The 21,783-nt window shown below is 43.1% G+C and overlaps 1 protein-coding gene across 3 annotated transcripts in view; it reads right to left on the minus strand.

Moving 5' to 3' along the window:
• SLC9A8 (solute carrier family 9 member A8) overlaps positions 1–21,783 on the minus strand; it is a 55,067-nt gene that overhangs the window by 27,878 nt on the left and 5,406 nt on the right. For all 3 annotated transcript variants that reach the window (XM_079979364.1, XM_079979363.1, XM_079979362.1), the window contains exons 2-4: positions 15,417–15,595; positions 11,634–11,714; positions 494–552 (exon numbers count right to left, since the gene is read on the minus strand). In XM_079979364.1, coding sequence (XP_079835490.1) covers positions 494–552; positions 11,634–11,714; positions 15,417–15,595 — 319 coding nt within the window. The remainder of the gene's footprint in view (positions 1–493; positions 553–11,633; positions 11,715–15,416; positions 15,596–21,783) is intronic.

A 21,783-nucleotide genomic window follows, 5' to 3' on the forward strand; every position in this document is an offset into this window, starting at 1 on the left:
TTTCCAGGTTGGCTAGAGATGAAGAGTGCCCCGTTAAGCTATGTCAGAACCGTAAGTGACAACTTGTGCTGCCTGCCTCCTATCCTCTCCTGCAACTGGGCAGGAGGGAGGGAGAGAGGGAGGGAGAGAGAGAGAGGAGACTGTTGAACTGCGGGAAGGAAAATGAGCTGCAACTAGAAAATTATTAGGAATGGGACACACATCTCTCATAGTGCTAAAATCTGTGTGGCAGGGGTGAGGGTAGATGCAGCAACTGCATTCCCCTTCCCGAGTCCCATGGATTAGCTCAGTGCTTCTTAAATGCTAATGCCCCAGGCAGCCGCTGCTGCGGCTGCTTCTTTTGTTGGGCTGGGATGACCAGTGCAAGATTCGTCCTGCTTCAGGGATACAAAGCAAGGAACCCTAAGTGGCACTTCTTTGGCTTGCTCAAATTAAGCACAGCATAAAAGATATGGTAAAAAAAACCAAGAAGTTTAAAATGTTGTCGGAGTACCTTCCAGTTGGCTAGCTTTTGAGCTTCTATAATTTTTATAAATGCTCCCATGAGGATACCTAAAAGGAGAGAGAAAAGCACAATGTGAAACATGAAAAGCTTTGATCCATCAGAGTGTTCAGGTGCTCAGTTTTGTGTGAATGGGGAGCACAAAGATTTAGGGTGGTGTCGCCTCGCCTAAAGCACAATCCTGTGCACATCGCAATTATGACTCAGCCCACCCCAGCCCCTAAACACAATTCCACAATCCAGGCAATGATAATCCATTTCATGCAAATACAGCCGTACCTTGGAAGTCGAACGGAATCCATTCCAGAAGTCTGTTCAACTTCCAAAACGTTCAGAAACCAAAGCGCGGCTTCTGACTGGCTGCAGGAAGCTCCTGCAGCCAATCAGAAGCTGCGGAAGCCCCGTAGGATGTTCAGCTTCCAAAAATAGTTCACAAACAGTCACTTCTGGGTTTGCGGTGTTCGGGAGCCAAAAGGATCGAGAACTAGGCTGTTCAAAAACATGACTATCATAGCAAGATATAAATGGCAGCATACTGATACCATGGGGTTATAAAGCTGGCTAAGTCTGCACACATAGCTTATCATTGTCCATTTCATTTAGATACCTATTTAAACTGCTTATATTAATGTATAAACATGATTCATGGACTATTATTGTTAACGTCAGCTGCCGATGGATTTTTGTTGCTGTTGTTGTTTTCAATTGACGTCAGTACAGATTCAGTGAGCTTTGGTCATCCTCCTCCCCTTTCCACCCATTTTCCTTCTCCACTTATGTTTTTAGGCAGAGTACAAAATAGCCAGGGCTCCAGGAGATGCACAGCCTTACGGTATTCCCTGCCACCTCATATCCAGGAAATCCCTGCAACCCAGAAGGAAAAAAGGGAGGCTAAAAGGAGATCTCTTGGCCTCAGTACCCCTATTGCAAACTTGAAACAACCACCTGGTAGCCTGACTGTAGAAAACAACCTCCTGCTTCAAGACATTTAGCGGAAGAAGAAGTCATTGTTCTACTGGATTGGTAATGCCTTGGTTTCTCTTCCTTAGTAGTTCATTCCTTCTTCCTCTAAACTCTCAAGGAAGGAACCTTCTAACTCTTCCTTCTAACTTAGTTGTTCTTAAACTTTTTTCTCTGGGCCACACTTTCAGAATAAAAATTTGGTCACCCCACACCAATTTTTCATTGATAAAAAATGCATTGGAAAACAAAAATAAACAACTGCTAGCAATGCTTGATTTATAATACAGAACACAACCACTCCAAAATATGAACACCCAGAAAATACAAAACAATGCAACTGCATAAGAACATAATTCATTCCCAAAATATAATTATAAACGAGCCTCTTACATGTGTACCTGACGTATGCAGACAAACTCAATGTGAGGCATGAACTTGTTTGAGAGGTGATCTCATTTACCTTAGGTCTAATTTGAGACAAACTCTCATATCCTCATCAACACAAAGAAATCTCTCTCATTTCTGAACTTTCATATTTCTGAACTGTAAGAGTTGAAAACCCCTGTTCACCCACAATATGTTGGACAGAATTGCAGAATAGCTAATATTCTTGCTCTAATTTTTTTTTTGGGGGGGGGAATCTATCCATATGCTGTTGTATCTGTCTGTCTGCTTGTCTGTCTATCTACACAAAACTACACTACACAACACTATTTAAATGTTTCTTTGATTGTCCTTGAATCTTCCCACTACACTTGCCATCCCCTCCTGCCTCACCTTTTGAGAACCACTGTTCTAACTCAACTGAGATATCTGCAGGTCTGTGTGGCACCTATAGTTTGTACAAGATTCCGCCCTCCCCCCCACATAAGTGAAATCACGTAAATCCCCTCCCTCTAATCACCATTTTGGCCACTCCATCTCTTCAATCCACACAGAAAATACTGTATCCCCAAATATCCACAACTAGAATTGAAGTTCTGGGGCTGACAGGAGGCTGGAGGACGCAAGGGAAAGCAGCTACTGCTGCTGAGCTACCCCACACATCAGCTGTCAGGCGTGGAGGCTGAGCAGCGTAAACAAAGTCCTGCTGCGCCTCTGATCTCTTTGGACTCTGGGGAGAGTCTTCTTGCAAGCCACGAGGCCTCTCTAGCCCTCTCCCACCATTTCCGGGTTTGAATTCAATCATTTATTTATTTCCTGATGCTGCTTGCGCACGAGGCAATCACACGTAAGTGTGGGTGGGAGAATGCTTGGATTTACTTCAACACAGAAAAGCATGTGTTAGGATGCAGGAGCAATTCTTTATTCTAACTCTGGAAGATATGGTTTGAGAACTGGAAGTGAGAGTTTGGAAGGGTAGTTTTTTAGAAGAGGCAGATGCCACTCTGACCTACAGAAGTGATCAAAAGAGCATCACATGAACTGCTCCTGATGAATGTGTTGTAACGCAATATACTGTGAAAATATGAAGCTTGTTTGTCTTTCAGGGACAACCTTCTAAGTACAGGATGAACCCTTAAAAGATTGCAACGAGGGGGGGGGGGGAGAAGTGCAGCTACAAACCAAAAAGAAAGCAGTGTGCGATGCAACAGAATTTTTCTCTTAATCTTTTAAACACAGGAATAAGAAGAAGCCCAACTTATATTTACTTGTGGAAGGCATTTCTTTTCCAGCAGGCCTTTGGGTAACTGTGTGTTCAAGACTGAGTTGTTGCAATATTTTGTGGATTTTCATTTTAAACAGCATTTTTGTTTTATCTGCTTATGCTGTTTGTTGTGATCCACCCCAAGATCACATGTGACGAGGCACAGGTTATATAAATCTTACAAATAAAGAAATAGTTGAGAAGCAGAAGCTATGAGGGGCTGATTCTCACTAATTCCAGCAAAGTCATCCTTCCTCCAAGGAACATACAACCAAAACCAGTCAATCAAATGGAACAGTGTCAACTGAGCCTTTTCCAATCTACCACTTTCCAGATATTCATAGAATCTTGGAATCAGAAGGGACCCCGAGGGACCCCTGCAATGCAAAGAACCTTTTGTCCAGTGTGGGGCTTGACAACTACCCCTTCATTTCAGAATTGTAGGCAAGCTTTCCATATACCCTGCAAACTTAAAACAGGTCAGGCTTACTTTGCCTTTAAAAATTGTTAACAAGGCTTTGGTCACGTTTGCATTTCATAGGCTGGAAGAGAACACCTACATTTCCAAACTTGACAGGCCGTGTCGAACAGCTCAATCTATTTCCCACAACCCACAGTTTGTTTGTTTTTAATTAAGAAGTCTTATGAAATCAGAGAGATTGCAACTGAAGAGTTTCCTAGAACATGATGCCCTGCAGGCATTTCCATGGAAAGCTACAAAGGTATGCATGTAAAATGGGACAGGTGAGCTTATTTTGGAATGGGTGGAATCTCCTAGCCAGCAGGAAGGATGTGATAAAAAGCAAATCCACAGGAGAAACCAAGAATATTGCTTAAACAATAAGATTCAGCAACTGATAGGAAGGTATCTGAATTTAGCCATGTAATCTTCTGCCTAGTCACTGGCTGGCAAGCTTTTATCGAGAAACAAAATGAGAGACAACTTGTTCCAAACTATGTTTGATGTGTCACTTCTGCACTGAGTGAACTGTGGGAAATGTCATAACATAGCTGATTGCTTGAAATCTCAAGAGTGACACATTTTCCGTAACTGTTCATAATTAATGCTTTCATTCCCCATACACATTTTACTTTAATCTCTTATGTATTACGCATTCATCTGTTGAAGAATAGAACCTGCTACATTAAGCCTGTTCAACCAATTTTCAAACCTGCTGCTAAACACACACGATTTGACATACCAGCTGTTATGATACCAACTTCTTTTGTAAGCTTTTCAAAATGCTCCAAAACACATTTAGCCTGGGACAGACCAGGATGTGGATAGGAGACCAAGTGCAAATCCAACATAGGTTACCACAAATTCTGCCTCAGGCAAACCTAAAAACCAGCCAATTAAAAAAACCCAGTAAAATCAATTAAATACTTTCCATCAACCACATAAAAGTGATTGTTGCTTTTTTAAAAAGAGGGACCAGCAAAATTCACAAGGCAGAGGTTCAGAAACAAGATCTGAGTGCTTAACAATGCTCATTACAAAGGAAAGAATTAGAAGGCCTTAGTTCTTCTCCAGCTCAGATTGGAAGCCAAATTAGAGAAGAGTTCTCAGTTTACCTCCCCATTCAGTCCCAAAATAGCTGGTGCGGAGCAAATAGTGGTTACCACTGAGTAACTTCTTGCCTCAAGGAGTCTAGAAACATAGGAAGCTGCCTTTTGCCCATCAAACCCAGTGTTTGTACTCCTGGGATCTCAAGCAGGATTCTGATCCATCACTTAATACCTGACCCTTTTAACTGGGTTTTAAGTGGTTGAAACTGGGACCCTCTGCATGCAATGCATGTGCTCTAGGATGGAGTTAAGGTCGCCCAGCTATCCCATCCCCCCAGCTACATTCAAAGCTGCAGCCTCTTTCAAATATCCCCATTGATTTCAATGGGGACTTTGGACTGGCTCATAAATAAGCTCAGCGATTTACAAATTCTGAGGGAAACGGCTGGTTTTATTTCTGTGCCAACTCAATGTGGTCCATGAGGAACCATCCCTAGTAATATTCAGTAGTAACTGCACCATTACAGAGCACTAGAAAAATTTGCACACACAGAGGCTTAAGAGGGCAGAAGCACAGGATTAGCACTTCCACCACTTTGACTAGAATAGAGATCTTCAATGGTCGCCTTCTGCAGTACTGCAATGGGATATCTTGAATGCAGGGGGAAAGTGTATTCAGCTGAATCAGGGCAAGCCCAAGACTATTTGCTGCCTGTGGAAAAGGAGAGCGTAACACTACAGCCCCAGTCCACTTACAGAAGGCAACAGGACTAGCAACCAGCACCGGCCCATGTGGTGGGAACTGTTTTTCCAACACTAGCTTCGCTGCTGCATACATAGATGGGGCTGGGTGATGGCAAGACTGGGGCTGTGTGCATGCCCCAACAGATCCAATCTAACACTCCTGCCAATGTAACTATGCAACTCCAGCTACACCCAGCTCAGGTACGTAGTGGCGACGGTGGTGTTGGGATGGTGGCTCTGCCCCCAGCACGTGCACCACTAGTGCTGCCAGCTGAAACTTAATGCAACCTCCAAAATGGGATAGCATCCTCCAGCACACCTAAGGCAGCATACTAATTATGGTGACCAAGGATAGACCATGTGGATACACCAAGAACCTGGCCCCTGAGGCAGTCACCTCCTTCTGCCTAATGCTAGGCTGACCCTAAACTGGACCTCTTAGGATAATGGCAAAATTACAACCAGATTACCTTGCAATGTTACCAACGGTAAGGAGTTTGGGAGGAAGAAACTACAGTCGTACAAAGAAATAATAATAATAAAAACCTGCTTCTAAAACAAGCTCTTAAGTGACAATGAATTTTATCCCTCGAAGGTCATGCAAATAACTTATCTTGAGAGCAGAACGTAAGCGTTCCTGGCATGCAAATTTGGATCTCTTTGGCAGAGGGAGTTCGTAACAACCCTTATTGTGAAACAGTGGTTGGACCCAGAAGCCAAATTTCCAGTAAAGAGTCGGGAGGGAAAAGAAAAACTCATACCCTGCTTATTCAACAAGTAAACTGCTTTGAAGTCAGGATCCTGTTGATACAACACTAAAAATGTTACAACATACAGGATTCCTGAGGAAACTGAGAGGAGAACTTGCCCGAAACATAATCCTTGCATTCCTCCCTCCAAATGAGAATGCAATCAGTATGAACATAAGACTCCTACTGAAGGAACTTCCAGGAAAATTCGTGCAAATAAAAGTTAATAAGAAAAAGGAGAACTTGATGCTCTCACACTAAGGGAATTAAACAAAATGCTCCTTTGTTTAGAATTAAAAGTTGCTTACATCCCGTCTTCCATATAACTGTCTATCAAGATAGTAAACTCAGCAGAATATGTCACGTCTGTTCTATAACCACTAGATGCAAGATTCAGGTAGGTGGCCGTGTTAGTCTGATGCAGTCGAAATAAATAAATAAAATTTAAAAATTGTCCAGTAGCACCTTAGAGACCAACTAAGTTTGTTCTGGCTATAAGCTTTCGTGTGCGTGCAAAGCTTATACCCAGAACAAACTTAGTTGGTCTCTAAGGTGCTACTGGACAATTTTTTATTTATTTTATTTATTTCCACTAGATGCAAATTCAGTCTTCTGTTCTTGTTTACGGGATATGCATACTGAATTTGCAGTGCTGAATTCCTAAATTGTGCTTTTATTAACAGATGCTCTTGAGCTGTATCTCATTGGTTGTGGGGTTTTTTTGTTTTTTGTTATATATATATATATATATATATATATTGCGATCCACCCTGTGACCACATGGCAGGATAAAAAAACTCTGAAATAAATAAATAAAATTACAATGGTACACATTCTCATGCTTTGAAGGCATAGTTTCTCAGAAATCAGGAACGCTACACCAGCATGCCAAACCAGTGGGTAAGCAGAATCCAGCTGCTGAACTTTTCAAACATACTCGCAAATGCCTCAGAGTTTGATCTGGATTTAAGATGACAATCTCTTACTCTCCAAGTGACAGAAATAGCCCTCATTACGCTACAGTGAAGATGCTTCATAATCTTGCAGTAGCTGTAAAATTTTAAGATACAAAGATTAGGTTCTCAGAGCAAGCTCAGTAGCATACACCCTTAAGGAAGCACTTCTGTATCTCTTTCAAATACCAACTACCCCAGAGTAAAATATAGTTGTGGCACCCAAGATTGACCAAGATTAAGGTGCCCCTCCTCCCCAGCTCCCAGGCACATCTCAGTTTTGTAATAAACAATTAGAGAAGTCAGCCTGAACCATTTCAGAGGTAGATTAGTAAAGCTTTAATGGATAGATCTGGTTTCTTTATTTTTTGTGCCAAATATGATCCGAAACAAGCTCTTTCATTTTGAGTCCAAAGTTAGCAGGTACATTGCATGTCATAGTGAAAGCACTTCTGCTAACCACTTCTGCTTTTCCATTTAGCAATAAAAACTGGAAGAAAAACATATCTGACCATTTGTCTATCTGGCTCAGTACTATCTACATCAAGGGCGGGCAGGCAGCAGATAAGAGATCTATTGGTAGATCTCTGGGTGATTTCCTATAGGATTTATGACTTCCAGTTTTTTTTAAAAAAAACAAATAAATCCGCCCCACCCCGCAAAAATACTTTTTTTGCTGCAGAAAGAAAGAAAGAAGAGGATGACAGCCAGGGGGCAGTAACCAATTTTTTTTATGATGAAGGATGAGGAGCTCAGCTCAGTTCTGGTACTCACAACAAATTCATGGGCTCAGAATCCCCTAATTCTAGGTACATGTCTTTTGTACCTGCTCCCAGTTGGTAGATCTCAGGGCTTACATCCTGCAAGTCTAAATGCTGCCCACTCTGGTTCACACTGACTGGCAGTGGCTCTCCAAGGTTTCACAAAGGAAAGTTTCACAGCCCTATCTGAAGATACCAGGGATTGAATCTTTTTGGATTCAGCCCATGTGCTCTACCAACTGAGCTACATCCCTCCCCCTTGAGGAGCTCCTGAAGGATAATGTGGCTGGTGGTATCATATGCCAATGAGAGGTTCAGCAGAACCAACAGGCATGTGCTTCCCCTGTCCAGTTCCTGCATAGATCATCCACCTGGTCGGTCCTAAACAAACCAGAATCAGGCCTGAACTCATATAGGAAAGAATTCAGATAGTGAGCTTCATCCAAGAAAGGCAAGAGGTTGTTTGCCACTTTCTAGGACCTTAATCAAGAAAAGATCACTGGACACAGTCTGAGAATTATCTAGGGCAATGGGATCCAATAATGCCTTTTTCAACAGTGGTCTCACCACAGCCTCCACACCTCTAGGCTTTACCATCACAAGTGAACTAACTCTTCTACCCCCTGCAATATTTTATGGTCTCCTTGCTTGTACTTTCTGTCTCTCTCTTTCTGTTTGTACTTTAATGGCCTTTCCAAAACAGCACTCCCTTATATTATTGCTCTTTCCTAAGTGTCTCATGGCTCATCCACAGCCACTGCTAAAGTCCTATTTATTCTAAGGCTTTTGTCATTTGTTCCAGGGCCAACTCAGCATCTAATCTCCCTCTTCTTCAGACAATGTCTCGAACGTGTTCCTCAGTTCAACTTGGATGTGCTTCACAGGACATATTGTTCCTCTAGTCAGCTTCTGTGTTTCTTTGCTCCTTTCTTGCGGCATTTTTATTCTCAGTTTGGCGTCTTGATGGCAGCTCCTCAGTGGCATGCAATGTTTTAGTAGCATCATGTTAATTAATACATGGCCTTTATGTAGTACTTAATTCCAAAGGGCTCAAAGCTTATCAGAATTACTTACATATTAATAAGAAGCAGCACTACGACCTTGATTATTCATAAAGAGCTTAAAACTATACTGGGCCCTGTAGAATAGCTCTGTGAAAAAGCATTTCTTGCCAAAGGCTTACAACTTAACAATGCAACATAAGAACAGGGAGAGAAAAGAGCAATCTTAAGAAAAACAGCTAATAATTGGAGTAAAAAGAAGGGCTAGTTATTTAGTGACTATTTATCTACATTAGCTCAGCAATACTTAACAAGCCTTAAGGCAGACTAGTGTTAACATAGGTATTTTACCCATGCTAAAGATGGAGATGAGCTGCTGCTGAAAGGTAGATAATAGAACAATCCCCAACCCTGTATCCTTCAAGTGATTTGGATGCAAACTCCCATCATCTTCAGCCAGCATGGCCAATGGTCAGGGATGATGAGAGCTGCAATACAACATCACCTGGTGGTTGGAGACACCTGCACTAAAGACCACAACCAGTGAGTTCATGACTGGTCTAAGATGTAAGAGATGTAAGGGACTTGAATTGCATAGTTCATGCTTTTAGCTACCAGATTTCCCTAAAAATAGCTTTCCATCATGGATAAATCTTCCAACTTTTAGCTTGGGTGAATCACAGAATTGTAGAGTTGGAAGGGACCCTGGGGATCCTTTAGTGCAACCCCCTGCAATGCAGGAAACCCAACTAAAGCATCCATGACAGATGGCCGTCCAACCTCTGCTTAAAAACCTCCCAAGAAGAAAAGCCCACAACCTCTCAAGGTAGTCTGTTCCACTGTTGAAGAGCTCTTTCTGATGTTTCGTTGGAATCTCCTTTCTTGTAACTTGAAGCCATGGGTATGGGTCCTACCCTCCAGGAGAAAACAAGCTTGCTCCATCTTTCATGTGACAGCCCTTTGGATATTTGACAATGGCTACCCTATCGCCTCTCAGTCTCATTTTATCCAGGCTAAACATATCCAACTCCCTCAATTGTTCCTCACAAGACTTGAAGGAAAAGCCATCGCTCTCTTCTCCTTTCAGTTGACAATGTAAACAAAACTTAACTTCCTCATGCAACATAAAATCCACTATAGCCTCATTTGGACAAAATGCAAAACACCTGAACAGACCTCAAGGTGAAGCACTCCCACTTCCTTTTCCACCCCTTCAAGACACTCATGATGGGGAGACAGCTATTATGTGATAACCCGACCAAACTGTGGCCTGCATTAACTACAGTTAAGAGATCAAACTGTGGTTTATGATCCTGTCTTCTTTGGTTGCGCCATAGCTAAGATCGTGCACAATCTGGAGACTGACATAAAAATAAACCAAAGTTAGTTGAAACTAAGTGGAGGCTTTTGATCTCCTCTTCACAATTGTACCGGAGGAGTGAGGACACGAGTCCAAGGCTCATTCATGTAAAACTAAACCATAGTTTAGTGTTACACATCCATACCAGATCTATGTCTATTATTCCCAATCTCTTTTCCCTGCAGGACTCCTTCTCGTGTTCTGTTACGATAGCCTACTTTCCTATTGCCTATCATTTATCGTCTTTTGCTAACTGTCAGTCACACATTTGGAGACAGCTGCAGAACGCTTCTTCGATTCCATACCTCTTCCAAGACCTTCAGCTGAGCAATATTTGATATACACTAACAAGTCAAGCATAACCTCCATGCATCTGCCTATAGAGAACTGTGAAATCTGGAGAGCTACACACAGTATATCTGCTTTTGAAAGCGAGAGAGAAGCACTGGCTATATCTAGGCCAACTCCTGCCACAGGACACTATTAAACTGGGGGTGAAAGTTCTCTCTAAAATCAAGGAAACCTAAAAAAAAAAAAAAAGCAAGCGAAAAAGCCCCTTATGAGCTCTTCACACCATAAATTCTTAACTTTATGATACTGGGTCTTGTTTATAAGAACTCTGTGCCCCTGCCTGTAAATTCTGCCTTCTCTGCTTTTGTGTATTTTTTAATAATGATCTAATTCATCAGACCTCACACACAACCCGGTTGGTGCCTCTGAATTTTCTCCAGCTAATCACATCCTTATGATAAGCATCTCCCTGGCTGTTGACACAGAGTCCATGAGAAAAACAGATGGCTGCATGCCTGCTGCTATGGCTGCCGTTAGGAACATGGAAACTGATTTATATCAGGTCAGACTATTGGTCCTTCAAGCTCAGTATCGTCTGGCAGGTGCTCTCCATGGTTTCAGGAAAAACTCTCTCCTAGCCAACCTGGAGATGCCGGGGATTGAACCCGAGACCTTCTGAATGCAAAGCAGATGCTCTCCCACCAAGCCACGGACCTTGGAGACCAGGGTTCAAATCCCCACTCGACATAAAGCTTGCTGAGTGACCTTGGGCCAGTCACTGCCTCTCAGCCTAACCTATCTCACAGGGTTGTGTGGAGATTAAAGGAAGGGGGAGAACCATGTGCGCCACCTTGAGCTCCTTAGAGACAAATGGTGAGATATAGATGCAATAAACAATAAATAAACAAATTCCCCCAAGCACAGCAATGGTTGGGTCTGGAGAGAACAGGTCCCCCTGCAAACTAGACTAGCTCTCAGACAAGACCTGGTTCGTTCTCCGCAAAACAGCCTACACTGTCCCTTCTCCCTCTTACAGCACATTTGCTTCACTGAATCAGAATGAGCACTGGAAAGAAAGGGTGTGTTTCATCTGAACAATTAATAAGTACGCAAGAATACAGTTCCTTTTCCCCATTGATATGAGATACTCACCTAAAGAAACAACAGCAACACTCTCTGGCATGAAATGCAGCCTGAATCTTATCAATAAATGCACCAATATGATGCAGATACCTGGCAGGAAACAAAACAACATTTAGGATGAACAGTAGCTACATAGCATGATTCAAACAAATTGCGTGATTCCCTTTGGAAATTAAAAGAAATGCAAAGCCAAAAAAAGAAGTAGCAGTGATGGAGTTGAGAAATATCAAATATCGCCAGAACATGGACAAGTTCATTAAAAGATGAAATAGTAGGTTTTACAGTGCTGTGCAGGTTTTTTATTTTTAAGAAAATCTCCTTCAGTATCCCCCAGGTGGATAGAATCTTTCTTGACAACTTGATTACAAAGAACCATGCATGACAGTACACCTGCATAACAGGGCTTTCGAGACCTAAGTGCCCTAAAAAGTCCTGATCCTAAACACATTGGCACAAATCTTAAGATAAACGAAGAAGGCACATTTCTCTTCTCCTCTTGAAGCCACCTGTGTGCCCCCAAAAGCCTCAATGGAGAGTCAGGAGAGCTCAGCTAAACAATTGGAAAAGGTGAGGTAGCTCTTTGGGGAGATGGGAAAAGGAAATATTCCTTCTATGAACTTCCTTCAGTTAACTTTTCTTAGGAGCCAGCCCAATGTTGGCCAATTATCTTCATCTCACATTGCTTAGGAAGACATCCCGACTCTCCCAAGATTGGTGACTGGAGGAATCAGGGGGTAGAAAACTTTCCTTTCCACTGTCTTCTGTAAAATAACTTACCTTAGGATGCCAGCTGTTTACATGGCCATTAATCCAATGGATTTCAGTAGAACTTACCTTACAGGTAAAACATACTCAGATATTAAACTGATAAGAACAGATGCAACACTTGATCTTAGCCAAAAGGCCAAGAACCTCTTGATACTATCCCTATCAGTGCTGCAGAAGTGCCATTGCTGTGGTGGATTGTCCAAATCTGGTATCTGGCATTTACAAACTGGAAAAGAACAACTGGACCACTAGTGCATTGGTCTGCAAATGGTGGTTCAGGACCCATACCAGGTCACAGGTAGATGGATAGAAACAAAGCATTAAAAATGGCTCCCCAAATACAGATGTGGGCTGAAAGGGGTCCCAGGCTCTTGCTGCTTCTTAACGTCTTCATACCTCAGTGCAAATGAAAGTCTCTCTGCTAGTCCCTCTGCCCACTTCAAGGGGATTCTGTGAAGAGCAGAAGGCTGGTGGCAACCATAAAAAAAAAAATGGCTGGCTAGTCCACCAAGCCAGCCTTTGTGGACTCCCCAGCTCACGTGTTTATTTTGTGCCAGCTAGTTATGGTTCTGTTGTTACGGTTGTAGTAGCTGGACAGTTAATGGCACAAAACCACTACTTGGGGTAGGGGTGGGTAGTAGCAGGTAGATGGCACTCGCAGTACTGGCTGCTTCCAGGACAGTTTTTAATACAGTCCAGATCTTAGTTTATATAGTATATTTTGCTAGAAAAGGGAGGGAAAGAATCTTCCATCATTCCAAAGCAACCTTTTAAATTCTTTGTGATGTTTAGACTTTGAGCTGCATTATCTTCTGCCCTTTCCTTTGGCTTGGAACTTTCATTTTTATGACTACTTAAACATCAAGTTAGCCTTGGATGCAAGGCAGATGCCGGTTTCCTCTAAAGACAAAGGGCTGTTTTGCACAAACAAGGAATGTTCGTTTATTTGGAATAAAAACTATCTCAATTTTATTGCCTTCTTTTGCTTTGCTTAAAGTCTCTTGGCACTTTATCATAGGATCTGCCTCCCTGTGCTTATACAAAATGTCTACGGTATTGCAAACAAGCCTGTACTTTCTCACACGAAGTGAATATTCTTATTACAGCAGACGTCTAAAAGATCACAGAAAACTGTCCAACGTTTTTGGTTTTTCTGGAGAGGACATGCACGCACACTTGCAATTAATAAAGAACAACCTGAAGTTGACACGGCTCTGTTTCAGAGTGGCATTCCCGGCAGAATGCACACACCAAGTGCCAACCTTTCCCGGTCTCCAACCAGCACACAAGGTGGAGCGCACAGGACCATCTCCACAGGTACGCTATGTAAGAACACAAGAGTCCTGAAGAATCAGCTCATCTAGTCCAACATCCCAGCCAACAAGGTAACTCCAGGAAGCTCACAAGCAAAGTATGAAGGCAGCAGTCCCTGACGCCCCAATATTCCCACCAAGTGACAGGTGTTTAGCAGGAAACTACCTTTGCGCATGGGTGGGGAATGTCTGTCTCATGGGCTAAATGTGGCCTTGCAACTCCTCTGTCTGTGGCCAGGTGTCCACACACTTATCAGCAAGGGTCTTCAAAGGCAACCCTTGCCCTAAGAGATCACAACTCAGTGGCAGAACACATGGTGTGCATGCAGAAAGCCCCACATTCAGCCCTTTCTATCTCTAGTTAAAAAGATCAGGTAGCAGGTGCTGTGCTCAAGTTCAGCCAGATACCCTAGAGAACCATTGCCAAAGTAGACAATACTAGGTGTGATGGATGGCCTATGGCAGGTTCCTCTAGCCTAGTACAAATATGTTATCACCATCAACACAGAAGGGTACAGGACTTTGGAGAGCGGAAAATGCCAGTTGGGCAATACTATCTCAATCTATTGCAATTAAATTTACCAAACGCCTTCTGCATGCCCTGCAGATGTTGCAGGACTCCAACTCTCATTAGCCCTACCAGCAGGGCCAATGATCAGCAACACTGGGAGATGTAGTCCAGCAACATCTGGAGGGCCTTGGGTTCTCTTTTCCCTGCTTTAGGGCAGCAGCATTTTGTCCAGCCCTCCCACTCCCTTCTGCTTAGCACAAACCTGAAGAAGAGCTCTCCAGAACTCAAAAGATTTGCTGACTACTTTGTGAGACATTTGTTGGTGCTAACAGAGCTATTCTTCTTCTGCGATGGCATGAATGCTAGTGAACAAATGACTGTGGGCCCTGCAGTACCCAGAAAAGCATGACAGCGAGGATGCAATGGAAGCAGCAAGGTGTGTCTTCTTCACTGCCACTGAGCAGGCTCAATAATGAGCATTCACGGTCATTCTATCCCAGTCTTCTGGAGTTTTCCTCACATGAATTCAAGCAGAATCCCAGTTTGTTTCATTGCCGTCAACACTGGTATATACCAACAAGTCTCCCACCAAGTGGGATAGGGGCATCCATATATTCCACAGATCAACCAGGGCTTCAGCAAGACAGCCAGTCATATTATCTGGAAAAATTTCCCAAAGCCATTTGGAAACTAAACAAATCTATCAGCCTCTGAGGGCAGATCATCCTAACAGGTCCCTAATATCTCATGGGCTTGTGTAAATACAACAATCCACATAGAGAATCGCCCAGTTCATATGCACTAAATAAGCATGGAAACAAAAACCATGCAAAAACTCAAAGGAACAAAAAAGTTTACTAATGCTCCACACTGAAATAAAGCTAGTGATTGGGACGGGGAGGAGAAAAGAAAGTACTATGAGATATTTTCTCAACTATTATTTGACTTCAATCCCTCAGGAGCAGACTAGTTTGCTTGTTTTCTAAGGATCAGAAACATAATACCAGGGACCAATTCTTGACTGGAATAGCAAACATGGAAATGAATTCTAAGTGAGGGTGGCCTGTGAACAGTGAAACAGGGGACTTGGGTAACAGAGATGTTTAGGCTACCCATGTTCCTATGTTTCCACTTGTCCACCTGCATTTGCTCCGGCGAGCAGCCAAGAATAACTGATCAGAAAGTCAGATGCACATTCACCTAATACAAGAAGACTAAAGAATATAGTCATGCCGCTTGACTGCTCCTCTTGTTGAGCTTGCACCCCAGTTTGCACTGGAAGGATAGGCTTGGCAGGTGTAGGAAGCACCAGCTTCGTGGTGAGCGCCAGCGTGGTGTGGAGGGTGGCATTGAGCACTTCGTGGGTAGCGTTTGAGAACCTGTAGGATAAAACACACCCAGGTCAGACTGAGAAGACACTCAGCTGGTTTTCCTCCAGCAGGAATCATTACTGAATGACTCACTGAAAGCTAAAAACTCATTTTCAAGTTATGCTTTCAGTTCAGCCATCCTTGATCTAATAAACATGGCAAAATGGTGTTAATCCTGGTCCACATACTGAACTACCTACACTCAGCTGCATGCACTAAAAACAAGGTTAGGAACATGCGATGTTGCCTAAGACCACAGACCAGTATTCTTCAACCATGAGTCCACCATATGTTGCCGGGCTGCGACTTCCATCATCCTGGACCACTGGCACAGCTGGATCGGATTTGTAGTCCAGTAATACCCAAGGAGCCAAGGTTGAAGAACACTGATATAGACCAGGCATAGGCAAACTCTGCCCTCCAGATGTTTTGGGACTACAACTCCCATCATCCCTGGCTAACAGGACCAGTGGTCAGGGATGATGGGAGTTGTAGTCCCAAAGCATCTGGCGGGCCAAGTTTGCCGATGCCTGATATAGACAATTTGTTGATTTAGTCCATTGCTGAAGTTTCAGAGGAGGAGCAGATCTCCGAGTTTTCAGGAAAAGGTCATTCCCTGTCCGCTGCAGACACCTGAGCCTTTTAACTAGACATGCCAGAGACTGAACCTGGGATGTTATAAATGCAAAGCACTATCTCTGAATTACTCTCACCCCCACCAATGATTTAGTACACAGTAAATTTTCACTGGATAAAGTTTTTTCCCCCCGTTATCCCCCCCAAAATTGTGAAAATGTGGGCACCTGTCAGAGACCCTAGTGTCCTGCACTTCTGCTCTGAATGAACATGTGTCAGATGCCACAATAGAGTATTCAGTAAGAAGCTACACTGAAATTAAGTGCTCATTAAGTACATGTTCCTATATACGTATATGTTGCCTCGGGTATGCGAGGTGACATGTTTTGCTGCTTTAATTTTTCTGCTGTGCAGCACTGAGCCTGCTTAGACAAAAAACAAATTAAAGATGCCAAAGGAAGATGGGATGTGTGGGTGTGGGTGTTTGTGGGTGTTTTAAAGGGCTCTCTGCTCATGAATAGTCAGCAGCTTTCAAGGACTGGCTAGTGTTCCCTGCAGGATCAGGTCCCTTTGGACAAAGAGGAGGAGGAGCTGGATCTTCACAGGAGTGGGGAGGTGATTTGGGGAAAGCTGCTGATGGAGATAGAATGTATTTCAGCAAGGTATATGGTCAGTTCTAGAAAGGCAGCCACAAAAGGAGGTAAGTGCAGGAAGAAAAGGAGTTAGCAGGGTTTGTGAAAGTGAGATATCAGGAAAGGGCCAGCTGAGGCAAGATGCAAAGCAAAACATAACAAGAACAGGCAAAAGCCAGGAGAGAGGCTACAGTAAATGCTTTGCTGCACAGAGCAAAGGCTGCCAAGAGGAAGTTCATACAGGGACAAAAAAGGGCATTCACAAATCAAAGAGGGGGGTGGTGGAACTGGGCAAAGAGCCAGCAGAAGTAGCTGGGTCCCAGGAGGCCTGTGATTTTCCAGAAATTCAGTGCCTTATGGAGCAAGGCTTAAGCCCAACTGCACAAGGTCCAGCAACTGAGGACCATGTCAGCATTTAGAAAGGAAAAGCAGCAAGGACATTAAAAAACACACCAAAAAACCCCTGTGTCTGATGTTTATCTGCCAGCCTTGGATGTAAATCTTCCCAATGTAATGCAAAAAAAAACCCCACCCACAATTTGAAGAAAGCAGGTTACAGAAGAAAGCAAGCAGGAGTATTGGTGGTAGGGATATCCCAGAATGCTTCAATTACATGGCAGTATTGTGATGAATGAGCAGCTATGCACTTTGCTTGGCACTCTTGTTCTACTTGTTTGAGAGGGAAGAGACAACCACGTTGATCCTTGGACTTAAACCTCATAAGAGAGGGTATATGCCCTAGGGCAGTATTTCCCAACCTTGGGCCTCCAGCTGTTTTTGAACTACAATTCCCATCATCCCTGACCACTGGTCTTGCTAGCTAGGGATGATGGGAGTTGTAGTCCAAAAACAGCTGGAGGCCCAAGGTTGGGAAACACTGCCTTAGGGTACCTTCATGCAACCAGTATCTTAAACAGCTCAGGACCACAATACATCAAAGACTGCCTCTCCCCGTATAAACCAGCTCAGACTGTGCAATCATCCTCTAAGGCCTTTCTGCGTGCGAGAACCATGAGAACGGGCCTTTTCTGAAATGGCTCCCTGCTTATGGAATGCCTCCCCAAGGATGCCTATCTGGCATCTTCATTACACATCTTTAGGTGCCAGGCAAAAGCCTTCCTCTTCAACCAGGCCTTTGCCTGATTAACAGTCTTTGTCCTTTTGTGAAAGGGGGGGAGGTTATTGGCTTGTTTTATTTTTATTATGTACTCTGTGGTTTTCTTCTGTATTTTTTTAAAAAAATAATTTTTATTAACTGGCCAATCACATCAAATGAAATCACATCATATAAATTCCGAATTACAAAGCCAAATTTTTAAATTTTGTTGGGGGAACCCATACTTCAAGATCCAAAGGGGAATTCAGATCATCTTCTTATTACTGCGTTAATGTCCAAATCAGTCCCAATCAGTCCAAACAAAGTTTATAATTCTATCCAGTCTTATCTTGGTGTTGCCACATCATATCTTGTTCGTATAATTTCTCTTTTTCCTTTACGATCTCTTCTGTTAGTCTCCTTAAGCCGATAGCAAGTGTAATAATCCTGTGTGGATTTCCCGTTCCTCCACTAAGTCCAGATGGTTTCCATATATCTCCTTCGTAGATAACATCACTTTATCCATCGTAAATTTTGGCATTTGTCGCTCTTAAGTCCCACCAAGGAGTTGATTCACGATATGTAAACAACTCTATTTCTCTCTTTCTCCTCCCAGACCCAAGAGCTCCCACAATGCCTCACAAAATGGCGAACGGCATTTTTTCCTGACTGCGTCACTCCAAAACTCTTAGCTTTCCAGCTTCATCTTGAAACATTGCTTTGGATCGAAAGTTTATCTCCACACAGCCTTAAATCCACAGCTTAAGTCCTTAATTTCTGACTCATTAGGGGAGGGGGATTCTTGTTAAATCACATAAAAAGGTAGAGGCAGGTTTTTCCCCCCCTCCCCCCTCAGTCATTACCGTATCTTGACGTTCTTCTCGTATTTTATTGTTGTCTTGTTATCAGAGATCTCTTCTGTCAGCAGTATTTACTCCCCTTTTTCCTTGATGTATGTGCAATTAATCATGTCCAAATTATTTCTTTTAAAGATCATTGCAACCAGCGGCGCGAATCGGGGACGGCGTCAAGGAATGCCGAAAATCCCACAGGAGGGCTTTGTGCCTAGTGCCCCCACCCCCACAAATTCGGGGGTGGTATAGGGCACAGCAGGCAAGGGCCATCCCCCCCATAATCCTGGGGGGGTTAAGGAGGCTAATTACCCCCATCATAGCCTCCAAATTACCTCGTGTGGGTCGGAGAGATGTTATTGTCAGCCATCTTCCGATGCGCCACCTAGTGGCCCCCGGTTTTCTTCTGTATTTTTATGCTGTGAGCCGCCCTGAGATCTTCGGATGAAGGGCAATATAAATATTTAAGAAATGAAATAAATCAATCAATCAATCTCTAAGCCCGCTGAGAATGTCAGAGGCCTTCTCAAGTGTGAGTTAAAAGCAGCTAGGCCAGGCATGTCCAAAGTCCGTTTCTGGCCCCTATGGCAGTTTATTTCCTGGGGTAAAATCCTAAAAAACCCTCAACAACTTTAACCCTTAAAAAGCTCAACAACTTTGGTTGGCCCTTTGGCTGGCCCTCTTTGAAAAAAGTTTGGACACCACTGAGCTAGGCCAAGTTGGTGAGAAATTGAGAATATGACAGTCTTGGATGATGAGGCATCCGGGGGCCTGGATGTGGATCATGCACTTTGTGATAATGATGACTGGGAGGGGAGGGTGGTTTTGTGCTACCTAAACACAGAAAGACCCCAAGAGAACCTGGGGTGTTCTCAAGGAAGCAGAAGATAAAGGGGAGTGAGAAGACATATACGAGTTCTTGCCAAGATGGAAATAATGGGCAATTATTGCTAGACACAATGGGCTCCTCAAAACATCCTTTTTATGCTACATCAATGTTGTTTTGTGTTTATGATGGTATTGGGGAGGTTATATATGATTCCTCTTTCAATACTGCTTTGGGCCAGCAAATGTTTTGGGGTGGACATTCTGCTTTGTTTCCAAACAGTGCATGCTCCATACTTTCCTGTTGAAATCCTGTAACTTTTTGTTCCACTTTTATTGCACTAGAGTACAATAATGCCCCTCCAAATGGCAATAACATAACCTTGGGGAATTATTGCAGAACAAGCAATAAAGTGGAATGGTTTGTGGACAGTCCAGTGTAAAACTATCACTAATGCAATATTATTAAATTGATGGCATGTTGCAGAATATACCTGCAAAAACCCATCAGTCTGAAGGGGAAAATACATGTTGAATTATTATGGTGCAGTCATATATTCAAGTATTCAACAAGACAGGAGTATTTGGTATATTGTCATGCACATGGCAAAAACAAATACAGTGGTGTCTCGCAAGACGAAAATAATCCATTCCGCAAGTCTCTTCGTCTAGCGGTTTTTTCGTCTTGCGAAACATCTCTATTAGCGGCTTAGCGGCTATTAGCGGCTTAGCGGCTATTAGCGGCTTAGCGGCTATTAGCGGCTTAGCGGCTATTAGCGGCTTAGAAAAAGGGGGGGAAGGGGGGAAACTCGCAAGATTCGCAAGAAGCAAGCCCATAAGGAAATTCGTCTTGCGAAGCGCCTCGAAAAACGGAAAACCCTTTCGTCTAGCGGGTTTTTCGTCTTGCGAGGCATTCGTCTTGCGGGGCACCACTGTAGTAGCACATGATGGCAAATGGACTCTAGCATTCGGTACTGGAATAAAAGAGGACATGGACTGCAGGATATCATAAGCTTTTATCTATAAAAGGTGAAAATAACTGGGACCTGCAATAAAATGTTGCAGTACACTGCACTTCTGTACAAAGTGCCAGCCAGCCAAACATGCCCTTTTCCCAGTATATGCTATTTCACTCTTCTTCTCCCACCTATTTCTCATTAACACCTATCCAACAGTTAATCAGCATTCTGTGCAGGGATGGGCAAAGGACAAAGTGAATTTATTTCACAACAGGAATTATGGTGTCATATCTTGAGCCACTATATGCAAAACCTCAGCATGTCACAAGCTTTTCTCAGAGAACCCACCAAATAAGTTAAGGAAACAAAGAAGTAGGTTTAGGTTGCACAGCATGCTTGCCTAAGAGTTAAACTGCCACTTTTAGTATAAAAAATGCCCAAGTCTTTTTTTTGGGGGGGGGTGGCTTATAGGTATTTTTAAAATATAGTTTGTGCTTCTGCTAGCTTGGGGAGGAGTTCCCCAAAGCCTGCTGATACCTCCTTTCATGTGTTTTATACTGTTTGGGTAATATAAGGGCCCACATTCAAAGGAGGATACCTAGTAAAGGTAAAGGTAAGGGAGCTGACGTTTGTCCACAGACAGTTTTTCCGGGTCATGTGGCCAGCATGACTAAGCCACTTCTGGCGAAACCAGAGCTGCACACGGAAATGCCGCTTACCTTCCCACCGGAGCAGTACCTATTTATCTACTTGCACTTGACATACTTTCAAACTGCTAGGTTGGCAGGAGCTGGAACAGAGCAACGGGATCTCACCCCATTGCAGGGATTCGAACCACCAACCTTCCGATTGGCAAGCCCTATCAGTGGTTTAGACCACAGTGCCACCCACATCCCGGAGGATACCTTACTCATGTTTAAATGTTTTTAATTCTTTTGATACTGTTTGCATTGCTTTTGTTTTGTATTGTTTTGTATTGTCTGCTGCCCTGGGCTTCTCTGGGAAGAAAGTCAGGATAAACATAAAAGTGAGAAAATAAAATAAACCATAAATAATAAGCAAAGAAAGCTGCTGTTCCCTTTTTTATTATCTCTACAGTTTGAAAGCCTGCTTCTGAAGACTGAGAACTCTGGCCTACTCTTGCTATTTCAGGCTATTTTGCTATATTTACAAAGAATGCTCATGTTTAATAAAATACACGTAGTGCTGTTTTTTGAAGAATACTAATAAAAGATGACCTGCTTCAAAATGCTGCAGT

The sequence above is a fragment of the Podarcis cretensis genome (genome assembly GCF_951804945.1).
Source record: "Podarcis cretensis genome assembly, chromosome: 6".
In the NCBI taxonomy this organism is placed as follows: Eukaryota; Metazoa; Chordata; class Lepidosauria; order Squamata; family Lacertidae; genus Podarcis; species Podarcis cretensis.